Source organism: Delphinapterus leucas, chromosome 12, assembly GCF_059928025.1.
Source record: "Delphinapterus leucas isolate spDelLeu-1000000601 "Yukka" chromosome 12, BTC_Dleu_Yukka2, whole genome shotgun sequence".
In the NCBI taxonomy this organism is placed as follows: domain Eukaryota; kingdom Metazoa; phylum Chordata; class Mammalia; order Artiodactyla; family Monodontidae; genus Delphinapterus; species Delphinapterus leucas.
This window is the reverse complement of record NC_143140.1, coordinates 75110241-75137746: the sequence shown is the minus strand read 5'-3', so window position 1 is coordinate 75137746 and position 27506 is coordinate 75110241. Positions and strand designations below refer to the sequence as shown.

Sequence of the window (27506 nt, the reverse complement as noted above, 5' to 3'; positions counted from 1 at the left end):
GCATACAAAAGGTCCTGGTTTCGGGGGGGGGGGGGCGTGTCATTTTTTTTTTTTTTTTAAATTTATTTATTTATTTATTGCTGTGTTGGGTCTTCCTTGCTGCACGCGGGCTTTCTCTAGATGCGGTGAGCGGGGGCTACTCTTCGTTGTGGTGTGCGAGCTTCTCATTTTGGTGGCTTCTCTTGCTGCGGAGCACGGGCTCTAGGCGCGCGGGCTGCAGTAGTTGTGGCTCACGGGCTTAGTTCTCTGTGGCATGTGGGATCTTCCCGGACCAGGGCTCGAACCCATGTCCCCTGCATTGGCAGGTGGATTCTTAACCACTGCGCCATCAGAGAAGTCTTGGAGGAGTCATATTTTTGAGAACAAGAATCATATACATTATTAATGTTATTGAATTAACATTATTTATGTTAATTGTTAATAGTAGAATTAACTAACAAGTCTACTTTTTTCTCCATTACATATTTCAAATACATATCTTACTTATGTATATAAATATGGGAAGAAGATATGTTCATTTTCTGAGATATATTTGTGGTCTTTTTGCCTAGAGAGAGTGGGAACTCTGTGAGATGGTATACAGAACATGATAATTCTCTACGATTTCTAGGGGACTATTATTAAAGGCAGATTTTTACTCACTGAACCCGGTTGCTGGACTAAAGCAGGGCTACCTCTGACAAATTTCATATGGAGTTTCAGAAAATGAACATAAGCCATTTAGTCAGTTGTGTAACATATGTGATTTTCTTTGAGAAGAACTTCTTCAAATGTCAGATTTAGACAGTTGTTCATGATAATACTGCTGAGAATGCACAAAAAAATGGTACTGGCAGAAAATGAATGGAAAAAATTTGCCTTTCTTGGCTAAGATAGAAAATGTCTATGATTAGTTTCATCAGTTTTACAATATCTATTCCTTATATCAACATAAACAATAAATAACCTAAAATTCTATTAGTTTTTATTTACATTTAATTATTATTCTCAAAATTTGTTACTTATTTAATATTCTTGAAACTAGTGATTTTATTTGGGCAGCAGTGTGCCTAACTCATGAGGATAAATCATAATTAATTTAAGTCCTCATGGTGACCTCATTCCCTTCGTCGCCTACTTGCTTTCCCAGCATTCCATGCAGCCAGTTCTAGCCATGTGACAGTCAAATGAGATGCATGGGGAAATTGGCTGATGGAGCTTCTGGGAAAGGTTCATTGGTACGATGAAGAGACAAACCCTTAGGGAGAGCTCCCTTAAAAGAGTGTCTTCCTCTCCATGCCTTGAACATGGGTGCAAAGCATATGATGTTTGGTGGTTTGTCAACCCTTTTGAGATTGTAGGTAGCATGTTCAAAGACAAAAAGCCAAGACTCTGGAGACAGAAAAGTGGAAAACAGAAAATGCATAAGCCTCAAATGACAATACTGAGCAATACAGCCCGGAAGCTACCTGCTTATAGGCTTCTTGTTTATCTTTATTGCTTAAGCCACGGTTGATTGGATATTCACTCCAAAAATACTGAATTATTTACACGTTGCTTCTGATGCTTGGGTTATAGCAGTAAATTAGACACAGAATCTCCCTAACCTCATAGGGCAGGTGTCAAGTCAGAGAAGACATACAGTAGAAATAAAAGAATAAACATATAATGTGCCAGGTAGCAGTAACAATGAAGGAGAATATAAAGTAAGTTAAGGGCATACAGAATGATGGAGGGAGGCTGATTTATAAAGGTTATTCATGGAAGATTTCCTGAGGTGGAATAATTTGAGTAGAGACCTGAATGAAGTGAAAGAGTGAGCCAGGTGAATATCTGGGGGTGTTCTGTTACTTGCAGCTGAGAGTATCACTAACTTACACATCCAATATGTGTTTTAGTTATTCTTCAAAACAGAGCTCCGATATCATCATTTCTGGGAAGTCTTCCAGGACCTCCCACTCCGTAAAACCAATCCTTTCCTCTTATGGGCTACTTCTGTACCTGCATGTGTTGTTATGCTCATCATGTTACCTTTTAATTTACTTGTTGATATGGCTTATAAAGTCACCTTCTCTAAACTGTGAGACCCTGAGAGGCAAGATCAGTTCTTAGTGACAACTATATGGCTCCTGGCACTCAGTACCTGCTACACCTAGCAAGCTCCAGGTACCTGCAAATAACTACTGGCTTGACTAGAACTTCTGTCCTTTGAATGTTCTGGATATAAATGTGTGGTTTTCATTGTAGAGTTATTAAAAGTAGGCACCTACAGTAAAATTTCTGTCAAAGTGTGGTTATTTTTTGTGTTGAAGATATTTGTCTTGCAAGCTGACGACTCTGAGTTGGTGTGAATGTGTACGAATTAAATAGTTCACCAAGGCAGAAAATCTTTGGTTTTCATTTAGGAGAGAAGAATATATAAGATGGTCAAGAAGCAACCTGGTTCTCTATCGGGTACATCTGTCTAGTCATATTATGCCCTTGGTCTTTTGAAAAGGCATTCAAAAAGGTGAGTTTAAGACAACTCACCTAGGTTAGGTTATGACAGTCTTCGGAACATTTTTCAGAAGACTGAAGAATGGGATGGGAGGTAAAGGCTCCTTTTGCTAAGGAATGAATGAATCCTCATCTCCGAACCTCCCCTTAGGCAACTCAGCTCACACTCATTTCAGCACAGGGCAAAAGCCCATGACTGACTCAACCCCAAATGAACTGGGTTGAACCATAAATATGACCTTGCCGATATTTATATTTTTAACTTCAAAGGTGAAGAGAAAGAAAAAGGGCATTTGAAGAAACTTATAACCTCAGTGAAGGCTTAAAGAAAATAGAAAAGAGTTTGATTTTAGGTACCTGTGTGAAAATTTAATAAAGAGAGGATCAGGAGATATTAAGTGTATTAAACCCCAAGTTTCCCCTTAATATCAAAACAGAAAGAAAAGCATTTGCTTTTGTTTACAATCTCAAATAGAATCAAATTCCCTTCCTTTGTGTGTTACATTAACAGACATTAATATTAGTAACTAATATTCATTACTAAGTTTGCTTTCCATTTAAGCCAATCTCTTACCCCTAAAAATCGGAAATGAAAATAATGTTTTCTTAAATCGTAGAGGTATGACAATCTAAATTTATATGCATCACAAAATTTTTCTGAAGGATGGCTTAGAGTTAGCTAGTATATCAATAAATGAAGACTTTGAGGAATCTCCTTCTGAAAATAATTGCTAGATACGTTTGCTTTGAGTGTGCATTTGAAATTTCAAACTCCATTTTCCACGTTTCCTAACGTGATTATAACACCAGAAAGAGTTAACAAACAGCTTTGAGACTCAACTCAGATGAAAAGCTCAAATTCCAGAAAAGTTCATCGCGGCACATGCTAGTTTGCTCAGGACACCCTGGATCCCATCCTAGGTTAGAACAGATCCAAATCTCCAGGACCTTCTCAGACCCACTGCTTCTTTACTGAGACAGGTACATCCTCATCTTCACCCATCCATCGAGGTTAGAGAAGCAGCAACCCAGCATCTGCTCTAGAGAAACCCAAGTGAGCCCAGGCACAAAGGTGTACTGGAGAGGTGGTGAGATCTGATTATGTGCGTCACGCAAGCTGAGCAGCTGTGGAGGAACGGGATGCACAGACTCGAATTCATGGAAAATATATAATTGCTCTTCGTCGTTCAATGGGCTGCTTGGGATAGCAGTTGGAGACACAGTTAGGAGTTTTGAAAGAGGCAATTTCATACTCATCATACTCATTGTGTGCTACTCTTTCTCCTTTTCTCTTTTTGGTTGAAAGCCTCAGCTTTAGTCTCCTAACTAGAAGAGTATCTGCCAGCACAAAAGTCAACGAACTCACAGGAGACAAAAGACATTCTTGGTTTGATTGCTCCTAATAAACTTCAGTGCTTCCAGACCACATAATGTCATAGAATTATTTGTAATGCTTCTTTAAAGGGGGGGACAGCGTTCAGAAATGAACTGCACATGGTAAGAAGAGCCTCCCAGGGGTTATCCCTGCAAAAATGAGCTGCAAGGCTTTGGGAGTGGTGGTGGTTTCCGGCCATTAGCATTACTAATCAAGGCCAGCTTTGCATTTACGGGAATCTACACAAATCAGGATGCTACATGCTATGTTCACTCAAGCAGACCTGCCTGATTTCTTCAAGGTTACGCTGAAACAAAGCCTTAGCCCAATTATCTTGGATTGGAATGCTTCATTATTTTAATATATCCTTGAGAGAGAGAGAGAGAGAGGAGAGAGAGTACATGAAGTAGACACACATCAGGTCCATGGGTCACAAAATCATATTTAGTGCTTCATGCCCACATAAAGCAATTACTGTCGGCTCGTTACTGGAGGAAGCATTAGTGGAGAAAATACAAATCCTAGATAACCTACCAGGTCTTTCTTGCTGCCATAGTTACAGCTGAGGTGAGAGAGAGAGAGACAATGGGAGTGCCAGAAAAGCTCGGGCCTAAAAGGTCTCTTTGGGAAACTCTGAGCAGACGTGATACATTCAGCTGCCATTCTGCCCTCTTTTTATGCCCATTGCCTTTTTGCCCTGTACCAGGAAGCAAAAATAACATTGCTTTGCCCCCCGCAAACTTGTGGTTGACAAACAGAAGACGTGGAGCTGAGGAAACCAGGAGAAGATGGCAGAGGAAGTCCTCTGTGAGGTTGGCAGTCACCAGGCAGTCAGAGCCTGGAGGTCTCTGGGGACCGACCACAGGCTTCTAAATGGAGCCTCTGTACCTTCCTCCTTAGGATGCTTGAGCCATGCCCCAGGCTCTCTGGGCATAGTTTGCCCTTTAGGATCTTGACTGTGTCAACCAACATGGTACAAGCTGTTTAATTACAAATGTTATAACCAATCATTTGCACACATAGGCATTCTTACACTACAGATCCTACAGGTCCTGGGCATTACTGCTATTCCTGTCCTTCTGATATAATGAACTCTTTGGGCCAGGCACCTCCCTCCCAGGCCGGAAGCCACAGGAAGAGTAAAGACGACACCACTTCAGGTGATTCCTAATGGCATTGCTTCAGGAAGGGTACATACGTTAACAAGGAAGAAAATCTTAAGTGGTAAAACTACCATGGAATTCCAGACCCTACTGAGCAGCTGGGGGAGATGGAGGATTTACAGAAGTCATAGCAACGATTACGGCTCGGGCTTCCCTGGTAGCGCAGTGGTTGAGAGTCCACCTGCTGATGCAGGGGACGTGGGTTCGTGCCCTGGTCCGGGAAGATTCCACGTGCCGCGGAGCCTGTGCTCCACAACGGGAGAGGCCACGGCAGTGAGAGGCCCGCATACCGCATTAGGGCTCGTTGGAAAGGAAAGCTGGGAAATAACCATGGGGAAAGATGGCAAAAATCATTAAATTGCATGTTTTAATGCAAAAAATATTTTGGATAAAAATGATTATAAAGAACCAAATTCATATCCTCTGTAAATATGACTTCACAATAAAATTAATGGGGTCTAGGAAGAAGGCATTAACAGCTTTTTGCCTCAGAATGAATTTCTGTGCATTAGAGTGAGAAATCAGGTAAACAGATACAAAACATCAAATGACAGAGTGAGGAACAACGGAAAATGTAAGGAAATTATGGGCCAGGATTCTTCCTAATATTAAAGAGAGAGGCAGAAAGAGAAAAAGAGAGGAAGGAGTGGGGAGGAGGCTCCAAAAAGGTCAGGAAAAATAAAAGGCCAGTGACTGTAAAAGGGAAAATGACTCATAATAAGAGGGAAAATTATGAAAAACATAAATATTGACTATAAAATACCAGTGGGCAAGAGAAAAATAAGAGTTAAAGAAATCATTGAAACCGCACATCTCTGATTCATTATTTGTTCTTTAAATTCTTCTGTGAAGCTCATCAGCTAGGAAAGGTACATTATGTGATGAAAATATAATATTATGATTTCTGGCTTAAAAAGGGGGGTGAAATTAAAGGCATTATTACTTCTCTTCCCTCTTCCAAAACACACAGAAAGCAACAAAAATTGTGAGGCACAAAGGAAAATATCAGATGTAATCAAACAAACAAGCAAACAAAAGAGGTTCCCATTCTTTTACAAACCATGAAGCATACATACACGGGCTGAATTCAGGAAGGATGCTGAAAGCTGACACGTATCTCAAGTCTCAAACAGGAGCAAAAAGTTTTTGGCTAAAGTAATGTCATAAATGTCTAAAGGGCATATGCAATGAGCCTTTGGTGAGAGTGGCAAGACATACAACTGAAGCTCACAGAGACACAGTTTGACACCACATCACAGAAGGGGAGGCAGAGCTAAGAGAAATGGTTAATATTGTATTCCTATTTACCTTTGTATTGTGTTATTATTATATTCCTTCTAGCCAAGGAAGACTTCCAGAGTCAGTGACATGCCTATGGAAATTCCAAGGGAGTAAGGGGACTTCCCTGGTGCTCCAGTGGCTATGACTCCACGCTCCCAATGCAGGGGGCCCAGGTTCAATCCCTGGTCAGGGAACTAGATTCCACAGGCTGCAACTAAGAGTTTGCATGCCACAACTAAAAGATCCTGCATGCTGCAACTAAAAAAAAAAAAAGAAGTAGAAGAAGAAAAAAAATTCCAAGGGAGTAAGCCAGTAAAAAGTAACAGAAAATATACAGACTTGGATTTTCTAGATAATTCTTTCATGCAGAAAGTTTAGTCTTTACAGTTTATACCAATGGAAATTTTCTCTCAGGTGAGTATTCTGATAGAAGGTGTTTGCATTTTATAAGGCAAGTCCAGAGAAGGAAATATCAAATATATTACGTAAAGCATTTAACTCTTTTATGTTAAGCAACAGAATTTGAGAGATTTGGTAGATGGCTTCAATCTGAGCATCTATCTAGGTTTTCAGAGGGTAAGGATGAGGAATGAACAGAGAAGTGTGACCAGATTATACTACTCTCCTTCTGCTGTTGTCAAGAGCTGAGGGTTACTTCATCTGAGAAAACACAACTCAGTACATAGAAAAAGCAATTCAGTGATAGTCTGGGTGTCCACTGACTGGTCTTAGGACAAGCACGTAGAGGTTTCTGCCAGGTATAAATAAGAGTCATTGGAAGGATTTATTTATTTTTTTTTTTAAAGTTTTTTTTTTTGGCTGAGTTGGGTATTTGTTGTGTGCGGGCTTTCTCTAGTTGCAGTGCACGGGCTTCTCATTTTGGTGGCTTCTCTTGTTGTAGAGCATGGGCTCTAGGCACGCAGGCTTCAGTAGTTGCAGCATGTGGGCTCAGTAGTTGCAGCACACGGGCCCTAGAGTGTATGGGCTTCAGCAGTTGCGGTACGTGGGCTCAGGAGTTGTGGCTCTCAGGATCCAGAGTGCAGGCTCAGTAGTTGTGGTGCACGGGCTTAGTTGCCCTGCGGTATGTGGGATCTTACCAGACCTGGGATTGAACCCGTGTCCCCTGCATTGGCAGGCAGATTCTTAATCACTGAGCTACCAGGGAAGTCCTGGAAGGATTTAAAAAACAACTTTCTGACTCTGCCTACAGAGGACCTTGGACTTGGTACATGGGTTTCTATTTTTCCCAGAAATAAGGTGGCCAATGAAAGTTCTGAATTTGAATTAGATAACACACTCTTAATTGTTCTCACAATTTACAAGCATTCTCTCATTCTTCTCCTGGCTATACACAGGTTAAAATCTATAGAATCTCATGGGGCCCCAGCCCTTTAAAGAAACATGGTTTATGTACAGACGACGGATGATTAACAGATCTGTAAAGGAAGTTAAGCTAAGGAGGGAATCTAACTGAAAACAATGAAAATCAACAAAGCCAGAACAGACCCAAACGTTAAGCAGCATTTACTTAAGTGATATTAGCTAATGGCACCGCTGGGTAAGTGAAGTATGAGCTAATACTGACTTCCTCTCCCAAGTTCAAAACTACCAGAATGGTCACAGACCCACGGAACATACATTTCAAGTTTGGGCTGCTTAAGAAACGGCCATGGGTTGAACTGTGTCCCCCTAAAATTCACACGTCAAAGTCCTAACTCCTAGTGTCTCGGAATGTGACCGTATTTGGAGGCAGGGTCTTTAATGAGGCAATTGAGATTGAATGAGTTCATTGAGGAGCTCTGGTCAGTATGACTCGGGTCCTTTTAAGAAGGGGAGATTGGGAGAGAGATACACACTGAGGGAAAAGCATGTGAAGACACAAGGAGAAGGAGGCCCTTTACAAGCCAAGGAGAGAGGCCTCAGAAGCAGTCAAGCCTGCAGACACCTGGATCTCAGACTTCCAGCCTCCAGAACCGTGAGAGAAGAAATTTCTGCTGCTTAAGCTATTCAGTCAGTGGTGCTTTGTTATAGCAGCCCCAATATGGAAGCCTATAATGAGCCCTTTTCTCCCTCTTAGAAGTCTGATGTAAGACACAAGTTTCTTTCGTGGTTAAATGCTTTTGTACATCATACTCACAATCCCAACAGGAAAGGCCAATACAGCGAGCATCCAGTCCCGGAGAGAGATGAGCTTCTTGAGCTGCCTCTCTTGTTCTTGGCTCCCACTTCCTCTAGTCAGGAGACTGGAAAGATCAGTCAGCACACAGATGCCAAAAAAGACAGCTTGAATAACCTGGAGGGAGACAACGACTGGTATTAGTCAATAAGATCGAAAGAAACCCAAGCTGTAGGACAGCAAACAAGCTACACCTTTGCAACATGACACAGGGTAGAAGAGGATCAGATGCACATTTTAAGAGCTATTAGCCCTGCAAACCAAAAAAAGAGTCAGACATTTACAACTTGCTACCATAGGTGAGAAAATTCATCTTAAAAACACTGCTTCCATTTTTGCACACCTAAGGACAAATACAAAACATGCATGGACAGAAAGCGGTATCAGTTCTCAAATGACATGTCCCTTATTTTAAAACATCACATCTGTGGTTTAGTAATATTGACTAGTGTGATTTAACAAACATCTAAAAAGTTCAAAGAAAAAGACTTAAAAAAGATCAATAGGGCTTCCCTGGTGGCGCAGTGGTTAAGACTCGGCCTGCCAATGCAGGGGACACAGGTTCGAGCCCTGGTCCAGGAAGATCTCACATGCTGCGGAGCAACAAAGCCCGTGCACCACAACTACTGAGCCTGCGCTCTAGCGCCCGCGAGCCACAACTACTGAGCTCACGTGCCACAACTACTGAAGCCCATGCACCTAGAGCCCGTGCTTCACACAAGAGAAGCCACCGCAATGAGAAGGCCGTGTACCACAACGAACAGTAGCCCTGGCTTGCTGCAACTAGAGAAAGCCCGCATGCAGCAATGAAGACCCAACACAGCCAAAAATAAATAAATAAAATAAATGAGTTTAAAAAAAGATCAATAATAAACGAGACAATTTAGTGTGAATGTGAAGGAACCTTCCTATGATTTAATCTCTTAGAGTCAAAATTTTTTCTACCAAAGGAAGTGGTAGAAAGCTTCTAGTCCTTGAGTCATAGAGAAATCAACTGAATGCAATAATCAGAACTGAAATGGGGCAATTTTCTGTTGTCAAACTTGAACTAAATGACCTCCTTCTCAGGTTTTCAATCTTTATGAAATAAAATCTGTCCAAAGTAATGTAAACTTAGATACCCACACCATTTTCCCAAATAATGTACAACAACCACTTGTACATTCCCCAATCAATTACAAATTGAATTACTGACATCAGCTATGTTTTCTTGGACTATCACAGAGAGAGAACATTGAAACGCTAGAGCCCGGTTATTTGTGAAATTCCTAAAGTGGGGGTAAAAGTATTGATGATCCCTAGCCTCGAGTGAAGGCAGGCAGCATACTGTAATACAGCTTGGCAGATGATAATTCAGATTATGGAAAGGGCAGAAAATATATTCCCTAGGCTCAAAGTCATACCCATTTAGCACCAAGAATAGATTCAGGGGAATTTTTCTGATTTCGTTTAAAAGAAATAATTTACTGATGATTTATTTGTAAAAGATACAACTTTACTCATTATGTTTAGCAAACATAACAAAATAATTTTTTTAGTGAATTACCATCTTGGCAGTGGTACAAGTCTGTGAAAGCTCTGTTCCTTCCTGAGGCACAGAACAAAGGGAAGAAGGACCCTCAAAGTTACCCTCAGCAAAGCACTGACATACTCAGATGGTTAAACTCTTATCTTAGCCACTTTGAAAATTCCCAGTAATGGAGATTCCACCACCAGTTTTAGTCAAATAAACAAAAATCCTGCAGTATTTTTTACGTCTAATACACCAGGCTCTTCTGAACTCAACAGATCCTGCTATTATCAGTCATTCTTAGTCAGAGTAATGTTCTATTCTTCTTCATAATTTAGCCTATCTTTTGCCTTCAATGACTTAAGGGTTCTTGCTTTTCTACAACCAGAAAAAACAGAGGAGAAGTTAAGACTGCCACCTTGAGCATGGCACAATTAAAGTGTTGTCAAGAATCATGCTGTGATGACCAGAAATGATTTAAATGACTCAGAGAATAATCTCCTACTTGGGAAAATTTTTCCATAGCACATCTTACGACTTTAGATGTTAGATCTTTATGTCAACCCTAATGGGGGTTGAGAAACTGGAGTGTCCGTGCTGGGGAATAATAATCTCTATGACAATCTGGCAGTGAACATATTAAAAGGTGTCCTACCTGATCGATAACCAGGGAAATGCAAATTTAGATAGCATTTCTCATCCATGTAACTACTCACAATTTAATTCTGAGAGTACCAAGTATTATAAGGATGGAGAATAACCAGAATCCTTATGGTGGGAGTGCAAATTGGGAAAACCATTTTGAAGAACAATTGGCCATATCTAGTAATTTAAAGATGCATATACTCTTTTATTTAGTGACTTCACTATGAAGTCACATTTACATGAAAGTTAAATTTAACATTCATTGCTTCAGAAAAATGGCACAATCTAAATATCTCTTAATAGTTGACTAGATAAATAAATCATGCTATAGTCACACAATGGAATTCTAAGCACACATCAATTTTTCATTCTCACAACAAAACACTAAACAAACAAAAAAGGAAACAAAAAATGCTGTGTATTGACACCATTAAAATAAATTTCAAAAAATGCAAAGATAAATTTAAAGATGCATGTATATGAAGTAAAATATGAAGAAACACATGGAATTAATAACAGTAAATTTAGGTACCTCTACAAGGAGGATAAGATTGAGGAAAGGACACAAGGGCCTCAACAATATCAGTATTTTATTTCTTAAGTTGATTATTGGGTATACAGAAGTGCAATCAAATGCTGAAAATCTGTGAAAAAGAGGAAATCTTGAAAGTCACTACAGAAAAAGACATCATGTACGGAAAAGTAAAGATAAAAATTATCTCAGACTTCTTGTATAAAACAACACAAGCCAGAAAACAGTAAAATGATATCTTTAAAGTGCTTAAGGGGGAAAAACTGTCAAAGGTGAAAGACATTTTCAGACAAATAGAAGCTGAGAGAATTCATTGCCAATAGCCTTTCACTATAAGAATGTAAAAGGAATTGAGACTATGATACCAAATATAACTTCAAATCTACACTAAGCAGTGACAGTTGCTAAAATAGTAAATATGTGGATAACTATAAAAGATTTATCTTCTAATTTGTTTTCGTTTTTAAAAGATATTGACTATTTAAAGCAAAAATATAACAATATATTGTGAGGTCTTTAACATAGTTAGAAATAAGATTATGACTATAATAGTACAAAAGACAAAAAGGAATGGAAGGCATACTGCTGTTGAATTCTTAGTTACATATAAGGTGGTATAATATTATTCGGTAGAAGACAGTGATAAGTTAAAGATGCATATAGTAAACCCTAGAGTAACCACTGAAACAATAAAATGGAGATCTTTAGCTAATGTACTGGTTGTCTGTGTGGCAAAACAAATTACCACAGACTTGGCAGCTTAAAACACCAATTTATTAGGTTACAGTTCTTTAGGTCAGAAGTCCAGGTGGATTAGTCTGGCTTCTATGCTCAGGGTTCCACAATACCAAACTCATAGTGTTGGCCAAGTAGGGCTCTTATTTCAAGGTTCAAGGAAAGGTTCTACTTCCAAGCTCATTCTGATTGTTGGTAGAATCCAGTTCTTTTAGACTATAAAACTGAGGTTCATGTTCCCTTGTTAGTTCTTAGCCAGAGTCACTCTCAGCTCCTTGTATCTGCTCTCCAATCTTTGTATGATGGCCCCCTCCATATTCAAATCCAACAACAGAATATCAAATACTCTTTAGGCTTCAGATCTCTCTGACTCTTCTGCTTTCCTCTTCTGGCCTGAAAAAGCTTTCTGATTTTAAGGGTTCATGTGATAAGATCAGGCCCACATGGATAATGCCTCTTTCTTAAGGTCAACTGTGCATATATCATAGTGTAATCAGAGGAGTTATAGCTCTTTCATTGACAGGTTCGCAGGATTATAGTGGGATATCTTTGGGGGTCAATTTAGAAATTCTTTCTATCACAGCTAATAAACCAATACTGGAAATAAAATGGAATGCTAACAATATCAAAGTAGTCCAAAAGAAGTCAGAAATTGGGAAAAAGGAACAAAGAATAGATGACACAGAGAAAAAAAATAAGATATCAGACTTTAATCCAACAATACCTATAATTACATTAAATACAAATGGTTTAAACTCTCCAATTAAAAGGCAGAGATTGACAGATTGCATTTAAAAAGCAAACAGCACTTCAAGTGTTAAGGTACAGATTTGTTAAAAGGTAAATGAACACGAATGCTAATCATAAGAAAGATGGAATAGCTATACTAATAACAAAAAGTAGGTTTCAAGATAAAGAATATTACCAGAAATAAAGAAGAACATTTCATAATGATAAAGGGATCAATTCACTAAGAAGGCATAATGATCTTAAATGTGTAATACCATAGCTGAGCCTCAAAACAGAGGAAGCAAAAACTTATTTAAGAAGGGTTTAAATTACTCAATAAGTGTTTTTAAATAAATAAATGATTCACTGGTTCTTGGGAAACAGACACTTTTATGAAGATTTAAAATGCAAGTGAAAGGGGAGAAACAATCTCATATTCTAGAAGAGAAAAACAAAAGAAGTTCTGCAAATATAAATGTAATAGTCTAAACAACATTTGCCAAATTTAGAAGATTAATGGTATTATGAAATCTTATACTTCTCTACAGCTGATTCCTTTTCTTACTCTTTTTATCCACTGGTGTCATCTAACACAGCAGTCCCCTCACTATTACCTGGTGGTTACCCTGTCACTGTCTGTAGGTCTCTCCACTGGCTCTCCCCTGCTCACGACCACAGTATGGCCGCCATGCCTGAACTGCTGTGGAAGACTTCCCCAAAGTGAGTATGTGGAAATCAAAGAAAGGAGGTACCAAAAACAATTTTCACCTGGTTTCCAAACATCAGGAGACAGAGAGAGAATTGTTGGGTTTTGTTAGGGTTGCTTTTTGTTTGTTTGTTTTTGTTTTGTTTTTATAACGCACACTGCCTTATCCTCAAAATGTAATACCTAAAAATTATGGAACAGGCCATCATTCCCTGCAGAGAAGCAAGGATTGACTTTTGGTTATTTGCTAGTTTAAGAAGCAGTTAGCCAGAACTGTTAAACCATTTTAGATTTCTGCCACTTTGTTAAAATTTGAATTGAGCTGACAGCTAACAAATCACATTAGAGACATTTTACTCTATTGCCTATATATATCATGTTGTCCATTGTAACTTAAAATTCATTAAGTTAAGAATGTGAAAGCCACATGGAGATGCACAAGTGAATCTTATGTAGGATTACCTTGAAGCATTATTCGGCTCCAGCCATTCTGCAGAGCTGGCATTTCCAAACCATCAACCCAGCATGACACATATACAACCATCTGGCTTTGAGTTCTTAGCAGGCTGGTTGCTCTTATTATTTTGTATCATCATGTGTAGAAATGAAGTGGTCAAATGTACCATATCTCTCCAAGAAATATAAATAGAAATCTATCAGAATGAAAAAAAATAAAATCCCAGGATATTTTTGAGTCATTCTAGCATTTGCTCCTCTAGAATGTTCTCTACTGTTTAATTCGCTCTGCATCTTCTCTCCGCCCCCTCAATTCTCCCTGTCAGAAATCACAACTTGTTTACTGAGTCATTTTAGGTTTAGGTTCATTTCCACAAGTGTGGAAATGTACCAAAATTCCATTCATAGCTTTATCTTTTTTACACGAGTTGTTTTTATTAAATTAATTTAACATTATTTTCCTTTTTTCTCTGGAACGCACTAAACTATTACAATTCTGTTTGTACTAGAGGGCAAATTCATTAAATTTCTAACATTTACTCCCAAACATATATGATATAGCTTATCCAGAATGGGTTTTATTTCACTTCACTAGGTCATCTTCGATATCCTCATTTATATGTAATTGTACCAAAGCTACAGTCTATATATCAAGTTATATCATTACTTCAGTTGTTAATTTTTATATTTCAGCCTAATTGGCCAAAGTCAGGCAAGAACCAAGCATGCACCAAAATAAGAAAAGCAGCACCTTAAGTAAGAAATGGAATCACTATTTGTATGAAGTTTTAAAGACAGTACAGCTGTCTTGACCTTTGGGAGTAAGATTTCCAGTAACTTGTATCTATCATGAACTGAGTTTTGATTATATTGTACTTTCATAAGATTAATGCAAAGAGTACCACAGTGTTTGTTTTGAAGATTTTGCTTATTTTAAAGTTAATTTTAGACATTGCAGACAGAGGAAATAAGAAGGCAGAACTCTGAGGGGTGGCAATGCAATTGGAGTGACGGGGATCATGGAATGAAGGAAAACTGTGGAGAGAACAGATGGGAAAAAGGCAGTGAGATTTATAGGTGTCATAAGGGAAGGCCTAAAGGAGTCTTCTGTATGAGGACAGAGCAAGGGGAGATGATACAGAAGAAATGAAAAATCTATCTAAACTCTTTTGTAATTAGTGTACAATATTATGTATAGTAAATGTACATGTAATCTAGGAAAGAATAGTAGAATAGAAAGAAAGAAAGAGAGAGAGAGAGAGAGAGAGGGAGGGAGGGAGGAAGGAAGAAAAGAAAAGATAAGAAAAGAAAGGTGACGCATGCCCATGTAACATACATGGATGTCTTGTATCTGTGTAATTTCTCCTATGCAGAAGGGTGAATAACACATTTGGAAAAATGGTGTGAGTTGGAGGTCTTCCTGTATCTCACACAGTCATATATCATGTGGTACTGTATAGCATGAACAGTTATTTTATTGTCAGTTCATAAAAATTTCAATGCAGTTCTTGCCTAAAAGCAATCCATGGCAATTTGTGTGTTCAGTGAAGAGTGAATTTGACTTAAAGGAGTTAAACACCATGTTGAAAGAATACAAGAGCTACAAAATAGCAATACCATAACACACAATCTTCTAAGGGACTCCCCCTCCATTCCACAAATGCCTTACTTTTTAATACTGCACAACTCCTTCTTATTATCAAGATCAAGAGTGAATCCCAAACGTATTTCGACACCAAGGGGCAGTGACTCAGTATGAAATCAGATGACTGAATTCTGCAAGGATTCTTTTGCATTTGCTTCCAGTGCCTTCCTTGCCTGAGACATCTGAACATCTGTGGCAATTCTACAGTATAGAGTCCATCAGTTACATGGAAGCCATGATCAGTTACACGTTTGAATGTTACTCTGTAGAGAAATAAATGCATTTAAAACTACCACAAGTTCTCTCTGCCTCCTTCATCCACTTAGACTATACCCATCAGATGTACTGCCTGGTGAATTTTCCGTTACTACCCTTGGAGAGAGTTAGCCTGAACAAGACAATATGGTTCTCTCACTCTAATGACTGTAACTTTATTTTTCTAAATCCGCCATTTAAGTGATGTGCTTTAAGCCCAAGCATTTTCAAGGAATCTTCACCACAAACATTTCTGAGGAGATGGACTCATTGCATCATCAAGCCCGTGGTTTTCAGAATGTGATTTAGAGTCCTTGCCCATGTACACAGACATTTACCTCATACTGCTCTATCTCATTACTGAAAATCGATGAGGTCAGCCATAAGTCACCACTGGCTAGCAATCCATTCAGACAGACAGAAAGAAAAATAAGCTTTTCAGTCAGAAATAATGCACTTAGATAAGCAGCTTTGGAAAGGAAAGGTTTTCCACAAAATTCGTTACAATATCACAGAATCATTTTCAATATCTAAGCAAGGAGAACAGTCATCTAAAGAAAACATTTGCATGTGCTTCACAAAGTGATGGGTGCAATCATGCCATGTTCCAGCACCATCCTGATAACAGCACTGCAGGGATCTTCCCAGCGATTCCATTCTAATCTGCAAATACGGCAGAAAATTTCCCTCGGGTGTTTTCACGGTGCTACACTGACATTAGAAGTTACTCAAAACTTTTATAGGCTTAAAGATTTTTTTCAACTATTAATCCTTTCAAATACTGAATTAAACACACCATTGATTTATTTAACAAATATTTATTGATTACTACATACAAAACACTTAGTAAACTACTAACGCAGACTATTAAACGATTGTACGTTGTGTGGCAAACGTGAACGTATTTAGAAGTGTCTAACCTCTAACTTAGTGGCACCTGCATTTACTAAACGCACAATAACAGTGGTGAACCGTTATTTAAAGAAAAACATGTTGTAACTTTAATAACACAAATCTGTTCTGAAGTGCGTTAAATTTTCTAACGCTGTGAAATCGATTTTATCTGACTAAAGTTTTACTTGTGGTAACAATTTACTGCAGCAGCAGATTTAAGTGCCAAACATAATCATTAGTTAAAGAGTTAGATAAATCTGAAACCTAAATAAAAAAGGACCTGAATTAAGACCAAATCAGATCTTAAGTGATAAGTTGACACAGAATCATAACCCATGCACAATCTGTATATAACAAACTAAACTATATGTATTAAGAGCATATACGTCTGCAGGTAAAGTTGTATTAATAAAGTCGATTAGGAAAACATGGCCCCTGTCCACAGACGTTTCTATTTTAATATTTATGAATCTATTGATTTTGATATAACGTTGAGTCTACATAAAGACTGTGTCTGCATAATCGTAGATAAATACTTGGCAGGGAACTGAATGGTTAAAATACTTACGAAAGCAGTTCCCTGTTTCTAGATGCTGCCTGCTGCCTTCTGCCTTCAGAAACAGGGTCTTCCACACAAAGCTTCTGGATGGGCTCTGAAAGGTCTCACTCCGTAACAGATAATATTTTCTATTTTTAACTCAAACTGGCCATTGTTGTACCACATTAATTTGTTTAATATATCATTTTGAAGTTTACTGGTGCAGAGACTGAAAGGTATAAGATGAACCATTCTTTTCATGTCTATTCTCCACTAGTTCATCTATGACTCCATAATATTTTGCCTCTAGATTAAGAGTATTTAGAAAATCCCAGGGTTCTCATAGTTTGAGAAAGTATGAAGCTAGTGCTGGAAGGGTCCTACCACCAATCAACTCAAGTGCCAATGTAAAATCTCAGAAAAAATGAAAGGTCCCTAAGACATTTTATAATTACATTAATGATACAGAAAAGTCTGATAATACCAATTGTGGAAGATGATGTGGAACAATGCTAGAGGGAGTATATTTTGGTTCAATCACTTCGGAAAATAATGGCATTATCTAGTAAAGTTGAGGATGCATATACCTATGAATGGTCTTATGTATGTTTCCTGGTACCTAGAGTATAACAACATGGAATGAAAATGGAGTTTTAGGTATATGTTTCTGTCCTTCAGATGAGTATGAAATTTTTTAAAGTTAGAAGTGGTACTGTTATTAGGAAACTAAGAAATACATTACAGTTCTCAATTACTTAGGTAACAAAGTAAATACGACCATTACTTTCTTCACAAAGTTATCACCTTATGTTTCTATTGAGAAACAACCTGTTCTTATAGCTTTAAAATAGTTGACCCTTGAACAACATGGGTTTGAACTGCCCAAGTCCATTTATACACGGATTTTTTTCAGTAGTAAATGCTACATACTACATGATCTGCAGTTGGGTGAATCCACAGATGAGGAACCTTGGATACAAAGGGCTGACTATAAAGTTATACATGGGTGTTTCTATTGCATGGGGGCCGGCGCCCCTAACTCCTACCTTATTCAAGGGTCAACTGTAACTTAATGGACATAATTTTGAGTCATAACTAAATTGTAACACGATTTTCTTGTACTTTACAAACTGGTGACATTTAGAACACTGGATGTGTAAGTTTATGCTAGGTTTTAGATTTTTCATTGACTTTTTTTAAGTAGGGTAAGTTTAATATAAAGAATGATTAGGCTATCATAGGAGAGTAAGTATTAGATGTAAACAGAATGCTAGAGGGTGCCCCAGGGCTCAGGGAGAGTACCCAAGGAAAGAAGAACTTGGAAGAAGCCCCCTCCCCAAGCATGGGCTTCAGACCTCACTAGAGAAGGTGTGTTTGCAGCCAGTTGGATGGTGGAGAAAGAAGCAGCCTTCCCAGGTAAAGGGGGCCTTTGCTGATGGGCAGGTGCACAAGAGTTGAGTGACCACTGTGGGCAGGAGACCTGCAGGTGGTGCTCTTGTTGGAAGAGCTGCAGGGACTGCACGTTCCCTGCCTGTGGCTGGGCCAGAACGATACTAAACGTCCTTCTACCCACACAGCTGACCACTGGGGCAGCAGCTGGAATCAGTAAGTGAAGCTCCATCCTCCTGCAATGTTCCTTCAGTGCCCTTTACTGAGAAAGCTCAACATTATCCTCAATGTGAAGGAGAAATGCTTAAAAAGTTACGGAAGAGGAGGTATTATAGGGTGAATTTGGAGCCGAGAGACAATAGATATCTCATTTAATTCACCATGACTTCCCTGATATTTAATAGCGTTGCTGACAATATTTTAGTTATTGTAATGAAATGCTAAGAATGAAGAAAGGACATTTGCTTTTAATTATTCAGATAGACGGTCTGACCTATCTCTTGACTTTGGGTCATTTAATTATTTTATGCCTCCTTCTATAGATAGTACATCAGGAAAACTGATGGAGATATTATTGTAACACTTTAAATATGATGCAACATTCAAGTGGTCAAATTTGCTTCTAATTTGTGGTACTTGTGTTCGATAGGGAAGGCTGAAGTGAAAGACCAGAGCTAAAATTTGCATGCATATTGAAAATTAACCAATCTCTATCATACCTTTCCTATTCATATCTGAATTGTTTATAATGACAAAAAAAAATCAAACAACCCAAATGTGCACAGACTCAACCATGGATAAACAGAGGTATTAAAAAAATAAAATACAGCAGTGAAAATAAATTACCTAGTTACATATATCAACACAGATGATTGCACAAGCATAACACTGAACAATAAAAGCAAATCTTAAAAGACTGAAAAAGTATCACACTATTTAGATAAAGTTCTAAAAGAAATGAAAAAAAAAAAAAACCCACAATATTAGACCAGGGACACACATGTGGTAAAACTATAAGGAAAAGCAAGACAAGAATAACAATAAAATGCTACCTAGAGCAAGTTAGAGTCTCACTCTCCCTGCCCCAATATGCATTTCAGGTCACCTTTTATTTTTTTTGCCACTTGATTCAAGTGTAATGAAATCATCATTAGTGCTGCTGTTTTATAAATGCCTGACTTTCTTGTAGGCACATGGCGGCAGGGTTAGGTTTTAGTTCAATGTTGTATCCCCAGAGACTGGCACAACATCTGGGATGTAGTATTAACACACCTTTACTAATACATAATTAACGACAGTGGCAAAGATAGCTGAGCGGAGAAGAGAGGGGACCTGACTTGGGGCCAGTAGAAGTATGGCCGGGAAATGCTGGGGGCCCTGTAAAGAAGGAGATCACACAGCTATATTTCAACTGAGCTGCACTGTTTTATTACAGGTGTCCCCCGCTCTCCGAAAGTAGAGTGTTCGTATGAATCTCTCAAAAGCTGAAAAGGGTAAAGCAGAGAAGCAATTACCTTAGGACACATCTTGCTAACAGATGCACAAAATAAACTGACATAAAGCACAGATGCTCACAGACACAGTTCAAAGCTATGGTGGCTTGATGCTGTGATACTGAATGTACTTCCAGGGGAAGAAGCTTGGCAATGCCATTCTCACTGCTCAGGAGCATCTATAATAACTCACTGTAAAACAAATGCTAAATGTTCTTTCCACTTTTCATCTTTTTTTTTTTTCCATAAAAGTGAAAGTCCTCTATGGATTTCTTTCAGTTAGGGAAAACAGGTACTTTCATAAAAGCCAAGTGTGTACAGTGAGCTCTGGAAAATCGGGGGGTACCTGCAATTGCTTCCAGTCGTGCTCAGTGCCCCAGCCACAAGGCACATAAACGGACCTAATGGGTATGAGCGTCGGCCAGGCAAACCCACAAGGTGCTAGGGCAGTGAGGGTGCCCGGAGCTGAATAACTAAAGCACTAGATCACAGGGTTTAGAGTGGCTAGAGAAAAACAGGGGAGGGATACAGCATGAGCTATTTTTTGGCGGCGGGGATGAGTCACAGGTCTGGTAGGAGTGAACACGTTGAATGATGGGAGACTGTGATCCAAGAATGAGCTAGAGGTCAAGCTGTTTTCGATGACCAGGAGACCCAGGGATGGCCGTGGCAAGAAGATCCTGGGCGGTTATGATAAGAGTCAGGGGAGTTGAGGAGAAAAAAAGTACCGTGAGGAGGGAACTTCATGCACTGATGTGATTGTAAACATCTGGGACAAAGAAAAATTAAAAAAGAAATTGGAACCAAAATGCGCAGAAGCATAGGTTCTAAAAAAATATCAGAGATAATTTAGAAACCTATCAATTAAGTGTATCAATATAAAATATATGTTTATAAAACAGTGAATAGCAACTGAGTGCCTTGCAGCAATAGAAATACAAGCAATGGCATTTTTCCTTTCAGTTACATTAAAGTAATACATCTTCTTTTGACTTTGTCACATTTCTGTTCTCATAAACATACAAAGTGTGTGTTTAAAAGCTAATAAATAGTAAAAACCCATCAGTAGCCAAGGCTGTACACGGACAGAACAAAAGAAAATAATGAATATACCCCATAAAGGGGTAAAGGCAGTCTCATCACTTTTATTGTGGATAGGATAATGAAGGAAAATCCAAAATCTTCTGGAGTTCCAACAGGCATTAATAAAAATACACAGCTCTTCTTCTAAAAACAGTATTCATCTGGAAACTTCTCCCGACAGATTCTGATTCAATACCACCCATTAAGAAATCAAAATAAATTTAAAAGTATAAAATCAAGGAGAAACAGCCTAAGAGTTCTAAAAACTCAGAAAACAGAAAATGCATATTTTATGTTGCTTCATAAGGTACATTAACTTTGAAAGCTAGCAATAATTTCCTCACCAGAATAACAAATAACTGAAAATAATCTGTTGTTGGTTAGCAATCAGAAAGTATACTAAATTTTATATCAGGAAGCATACTAAAATTTATAGATGGCTGTCTTTTTTTATTTTTCAGGATCATTTTCTTTAAAAATAATTATTTAGTTTTTAAACATCTTTATTGGAGTATAATTGCTTTACAATGGTGTGTTAGTTTCTGCTTTATAACAAAGTGAATCAGCTATACATATATATATCCCCAAATCTCCTCACTCCTGCGTCTCCCTCCCACCCTCCCTATCCCACCCCTCTAGGTGGTCACAAAGCACCGAGCTGATCTCCCTGTGCTATGTGGCTGCTTCCCAGTAGCTATCTATTTTACATTTGGTTTTGCTGCGTCCTTACATGGCAGAAGGGTCAAGAGACCTCTGTGGGGTCTCTTTTATAAGGGCACTAATCTCATTCACTAGGGCTCCATTATCATGACCTAATCACCCCAAAGATTCCACCTCTTAATACCATCACCTTGAGGGTTATGATTTCAACATATGAATTTCGGGGGAGGGAGACACAAAAATTTAGTCCATAGAAAACGTAAAGTTGTAGTATGCTCACACATTCTGAAGGAAAAAATATATATACGCTTCATTCTTAATATTACATGGATGTTCAACTTACAGTCAATAACTCTCTTGATCAGAATGCAGCAGCTGAAGGTTGATGTTTCAAACTGGTAAATGCTAGAAGAAATCACATAGAAATATGGTGGGCAAATAACAGCTAATCTAGCCATCTTTTCTATTGTGACTGACATCAGATGCTAGAACTGAATTGAAAATCGTATCTACAGGTGTTCATCAAATTATGTCAAATTTATACATTGACCACGAGGAAGCTTATGTATAGTATATATAACATCTGCTTTGGCTATTTAAAAAAAAATCCATTACTGATTTTGAGCCCAGGATAGAATATACTTTTGTGACAACAAAATATTATGAATGAAATCTCCCCAAATGAAGAATCAGAAAAATCTTTCTTTTTAGTGGCCTTCTTTTCCTTTGTTATGCTGTGATTGTGCTAATCACACCAAGCAGTGCACTGAACAGGGTTTACAGGTAGGGACGAAGGCCTCTGCCCAAGACTCTTTATCTAGGTAGAAGCCTCAAATCCCAAACACTGGAGGAAGAAGGGATAAGCCACTTAGGTAACTGAGTCCAATGTTCATGAGCTACTGCAAACACATAACTGTTTTCCCCTTTATCTTAAGTGAAGCCTCCACAGTTTTGCAAAGGCTACCTTCCTCTGGGAGTATAGGAAGCGTAGTGCTTCAGTGCTGTGCTCTTCCATCCACAGTATATGCATCCATCATGATCAGGACCAGCTGCCTGTGCGCTTTTGGATTAGTGGTTGTTACCCAGGCGCAGAAGTGGATTTTACTCCACTTAACTCATAACTCAGGTATCGCTCTAGAGATGGACACATCTTGAGAGGGCAGCATATTATGAAAATTATTCCATACTTTTGAATTGCTTTGTCTTCAAAAACCTTTGATTTAAAGATATATGTGGCAGAGTTTTTGACATGTTTGATATTTAAATGGAGCACATATGGGCAAAAATCTAAGTTGCTCTGGTAGCCAGAATGCTCCCAGACATGAGCTTAGAAATGTGTTACTAAGTGATGAAGAGAAAGTACTACGAAAATTCTTTCTTTGGAACACTCTCCCGAAGCTCCATATAGGGGTGGCATTGGCAATGTTTTTCTTTAGGTCTCTCAATTCCCTCTTTGTTGTAAAACTCTTAATAGGATATTATGATTTAGTTACTTATTACCACTACCAAATCATAAGGCAATAAATGATAGGTCTTGGGGTTACGCCACTAAATTAATTCCTTTGTTTAATTCATTTTTATTTTTTATGTTATTGTAGTAAGAACACTGAACATGAGATCTACCCTCTTACCAATTTTAAGTGTACCACACAGTATTATTAATTATCGGCACAATGTTGTAAAAAAGGTCTCTAGAATTCATTCACCTTCCGTAACTGAAACTTCGTACCCGTTGATTAGCAACTCCTCATTTCCCCCTCTGCCCACTGCCTAGCAGCCACCATTCTACTCTCTTCTATGAATCTGATGATTTTAGATGGCTTGTATACGTGGAATCATGCAGTATTTGTCCTTCTGTGACTGGCATATTTCACTTAGCATAATGTGTCAAGCTACTAAACTAAGGTCTTTAAATTGAATAAATATAGTCAACATGTGAAAAGGCTCTCTACAGATACATAATGACAAAAGCATGTTTACACAAACCATTTTCTGGAAGGTGTCTTTTATACAGAAAAATTGGCCCCTGTCTTAAGTCCAATCAACAGGTCTGTCTTACCTTAATGTTGAAAGCATATTGTAAATAATGTATACATCTATTTTAGTAATATTGTAATCTCTGTGGACCCAAATTCCTTTGGTGTTTTTCCAAATCACGTAGTAAATATAGAGATTGAGATGACTATTTCTACTTGAACACTATAATGAAACATTCTGCACAGGGCTGCAGGTAACCAGCTCCAGTGATGCCCAAATCATCTTTGTGCCTGAATCAATCTCTGATAGGAAAATACTTTAAATTTTTCATGTCATGAGGACAACATTTAGAAAAAATGTGTGTGTGTGTGTGTGTGTGTGTGTGTGTGTGTGTGTGTTTGGTAGTCACCACAATTGAACAGGTTGTAAAGGCTATACATGAAATATACCCCAATCAAATTTTGCACCCAAAATCATGATATACTGCATTTTTCCAAAAGCGTGTTATAGTAATATAATGATCATCTATATGGTAGTCTACAACATGTAATGTGCTTTTATATAGTTGTTATGCAAGTTGGACTTTCCCCCGTTCCCACTGGATATCCCTTCTCAGTCTCTTTGCTAGTTCCTCCCAAACTTCTCAACCTCTAAACTCTGCATACCCCAGGGCTCAGATATTGCACTGCTTCTCTTTTCCAGCCACATTCACTACATTGGAGATCTGATCCAGTCTCCTGACTTTGAATACCATCTCTGTGATAAGGATTCCTATTCACATTTACATCTCTAGCCCAGACCTCCCCCTTGAAGTCCAACTATCTATTCAACATCCTCATTCGAATGTTTCAAATAGGCATCTCAAAGTTCACAGGTCCAACATCAAACTCCTTGTGTTCCCCCACAAATATGCTCCTCCCACAGTCATCCTCATCTCCACGGATGGCAACTTTGACTTCATAGTAACGCAGCCCCCAAGCTCTGCTCAAGCAATTCATTAGCAAATCCTGATGGCCCTAGTTTTAAAAATCATCTCCAGAGTCTGACACTTTGTACCACTTCTAGTGCTACCTCCACGGTCCGTGTCACCACCGACTCTCCCCTAGATTGTTGGAAAAGCTCCCATCTGACCACCTTGCTTTTCTGCCTTTCTCCACTCTATCCTCCACAGCAGCCAGAATGAGGCTGTGAAAAGTCAGATCATGTCACTCTGCTCAAAGTCCTTCAAAAGCTTCCCATCTCATGTGCAGTAAAAGCCAAAGTCCTCAATAGCAAGTTCCACAAGGCCCTTCCCTGTCTCCTGCCACTGGCCCCCTCCCTCACCCTGCTCCAGTCCCAGTGCTCTCCTCTTTGGAGCCTCTAAACTTGCTGTTTCCTTGAACTACTTACTCACTGTCTTCATTCAAACATTAGCTTGTAGTGAGGCCTTCCCTGTAACTCTCTGTAAGATGTCCACCCCTCCACCCCAGTGACACTGCCTAGCTCTCTTCTCTGCCTTTTCTTTTTCTTTACAAGAAACATTTTTTATATCCTCCCCTTTCTCTCCCTAGAATCTGATATCCTTGAAGGTTGGGATTTGTTGTATATGTTATCCCCTGAAGCTCAATAAATACTTGCCAAATGAATGAATGAATAATCCAATTTTAACTCTTTTTGTCTTCTTGCTTAGAATACGGTGGCCTGGCCTGCTCAAAATCATTCAACCAGTATGTTTTGCAGGCTGACTGTGAACCCAGGTCTTTTGATAGAAAGCTCATCCTCTTTCTACCAATGCTTGCTAATTAACTTGTAATACCACATTCTTACCATCTCAGGGGGTGGGCCTGGTTTTCTGATTACTCGCTTTTAACCCCAAATATCTACCAGTGCATGTCTCAACAGAAGAACATAAAAAATGTTCACTCAGAGAAGACGGTAACCACTTCCTGTCTATATTGTGAGCCCATCAAGGACAAAGATTATATTCTATTCATTCTCAAATCACCAGTGCTTGGTTCAGTGCTTGGAACAAGGCTGGAGCTAAATGTATGCTCAATCAAGAAGGAGAACCATATTAAGCTAACCCTAACCAGGAACATCGAAAATGTTGACAGTACATCTGACAGGTGTCATGGCATTCTGCCCCTTGCTCATTCATGGGGCAGCCAGGACACCTGATGGGAACCCTGCTACTTTACGAATCTACAGTTGCAATAAATGAGGAAGGCCGAAGCCTGGCTCTTCAGCAAAAATTATATCCTTGGTCAATAACAGTGTGGTCAACCACAGGTGCTTACTTTGTGCCAAGACCTTTGCCTGGCGCTTAACAATCTTATTTGACTACCACAAGAGTCCTTTAAGATAGGTATTGTATCACCATTTTACAAACTATAACTATATAACTATGAGAGGTAGAGTGAATTCCTCAAGCTTGTGTACATTCTGCTATCAGTCAGTCTTGGAATTAGCCCTCTTGACTTCTACACAATGTTTTATGCCCTCACACAAAAGCTTCTTTTAAATATGAAAGATAATAGGCATTATATTTGCCTTGCCTCCCAAGGTATAAAAGAAAGCAAATATTCTGGTTCTGAAACTTACAGCTTTCTGTTACATTTCTCCACATTCTTTTACATTGACTTAATTCTTATTTCAACACTGTAATAGAAATGGGGAGTTCTAAACAAGTACAATCTTTCAGGGATGTAATTTGAACAGATGAATCAAAAGTCTTTAAAATATTTTTATAAATGCATCTTACTGGGTCACAAAAACTTACAGACAAGAATGTTTATTTCACTGGAGTTTATACTATTAACAATCTGGAAATTGTTAAACTGACCAAAATGACGTATTTAAAACTTGAAGGAATGGTGGGATGTTTATATATCCTTGAAACATTATGTCTTTGAACAATAGTTAACAACTTGTGAAAATACTCATATAATCAAGTGTGAAAAACAAGTAACAAAAAGTAACCACAGATGACTATAGTTAATGATATTGTATTGCTTATTTGAAAGTTGCTAAGAGAAGGATCTCAAAAGTTCTCATCACACACAAAGTAACCATAACCGCAACAGCAACGACTAGTATAACTGAATGCTGACTGTGTGCCAGGCACTGAGCTAAGCTCTCTACTAACCATCTCATTTGATCCTCACAATAACTCCAGGAGCCAGGGACTCCAATAATCTCGATATTACAGATGAGGGAATACAGGCCCAGAAAGATATCCGATATAGAGCATGATCTCAAGTTTTTGTAAAACATACAAAGAAACAGAGACCTAAAAATACAGGTTTTAGTCAGGATACTTGAAGCAATCGATGGACATGATACTATAAGGGTATATAGTATGCCACGATGCTATGTTCTAGTGATGGACTACCAGTAAGCTGACATCCATTGTAAATCTTATCACAGTTTAACTGACCTTTTCAAGTGGAAAAATACACACTTACAAGCTGAACATTTTATTCAAATTATAACTCACTATGTCTAATCGGTAATAAAAATAGTGCTGGCCTCATATTTGCTTGTATTCTCTTTCTTTCCCTGCCATCACTTTCACCTTTGTGCATTTTCTTTCCCACATATTTTAAAGTGGAATCAGAGAAGTTTTTCCATTCATATTTCTGAGAACTTGTTGAAAACTTGTAATGAAAACAGCAAGCTAAAGCATAAACTAATTATGTCAAAGGTTCTCACAGTACTTCCCCTTAGGAATTACCTAGCATTGTTTGAAACTAGTTATACTGTTTTTCAGGAGAAAAAAACAAGCATTAAACTGACTATCCCTAGAAGAGT

At 38.5% G+C, this 27506-nt stretch overlaps 1 protein-coding gene across 5 annotated transcripts in view; it reads right to left on the bottom strand.

Moving 5' to 3' along the window:
- Positions 1–27506, bottom strand: part of AIG1 (androgen induced 1) — a 233977-nt gene that overhangs the window by 159952 nt on the left and 46519 nt on the right. For all 5 annotated transcript variants that reach the window (XM_022558096.3, XM_022558110.3, XM_030760282.2 and 2 more), the window contains one exon: positions 8432–8587. In XM_022558096.3, the coding sequence (XP_022413804.2) occupies positions 8432–8587 (156 nt within the window). The remainder of the gene's footprint in view (positions 1–8431; positions 8588–27506) is intronic.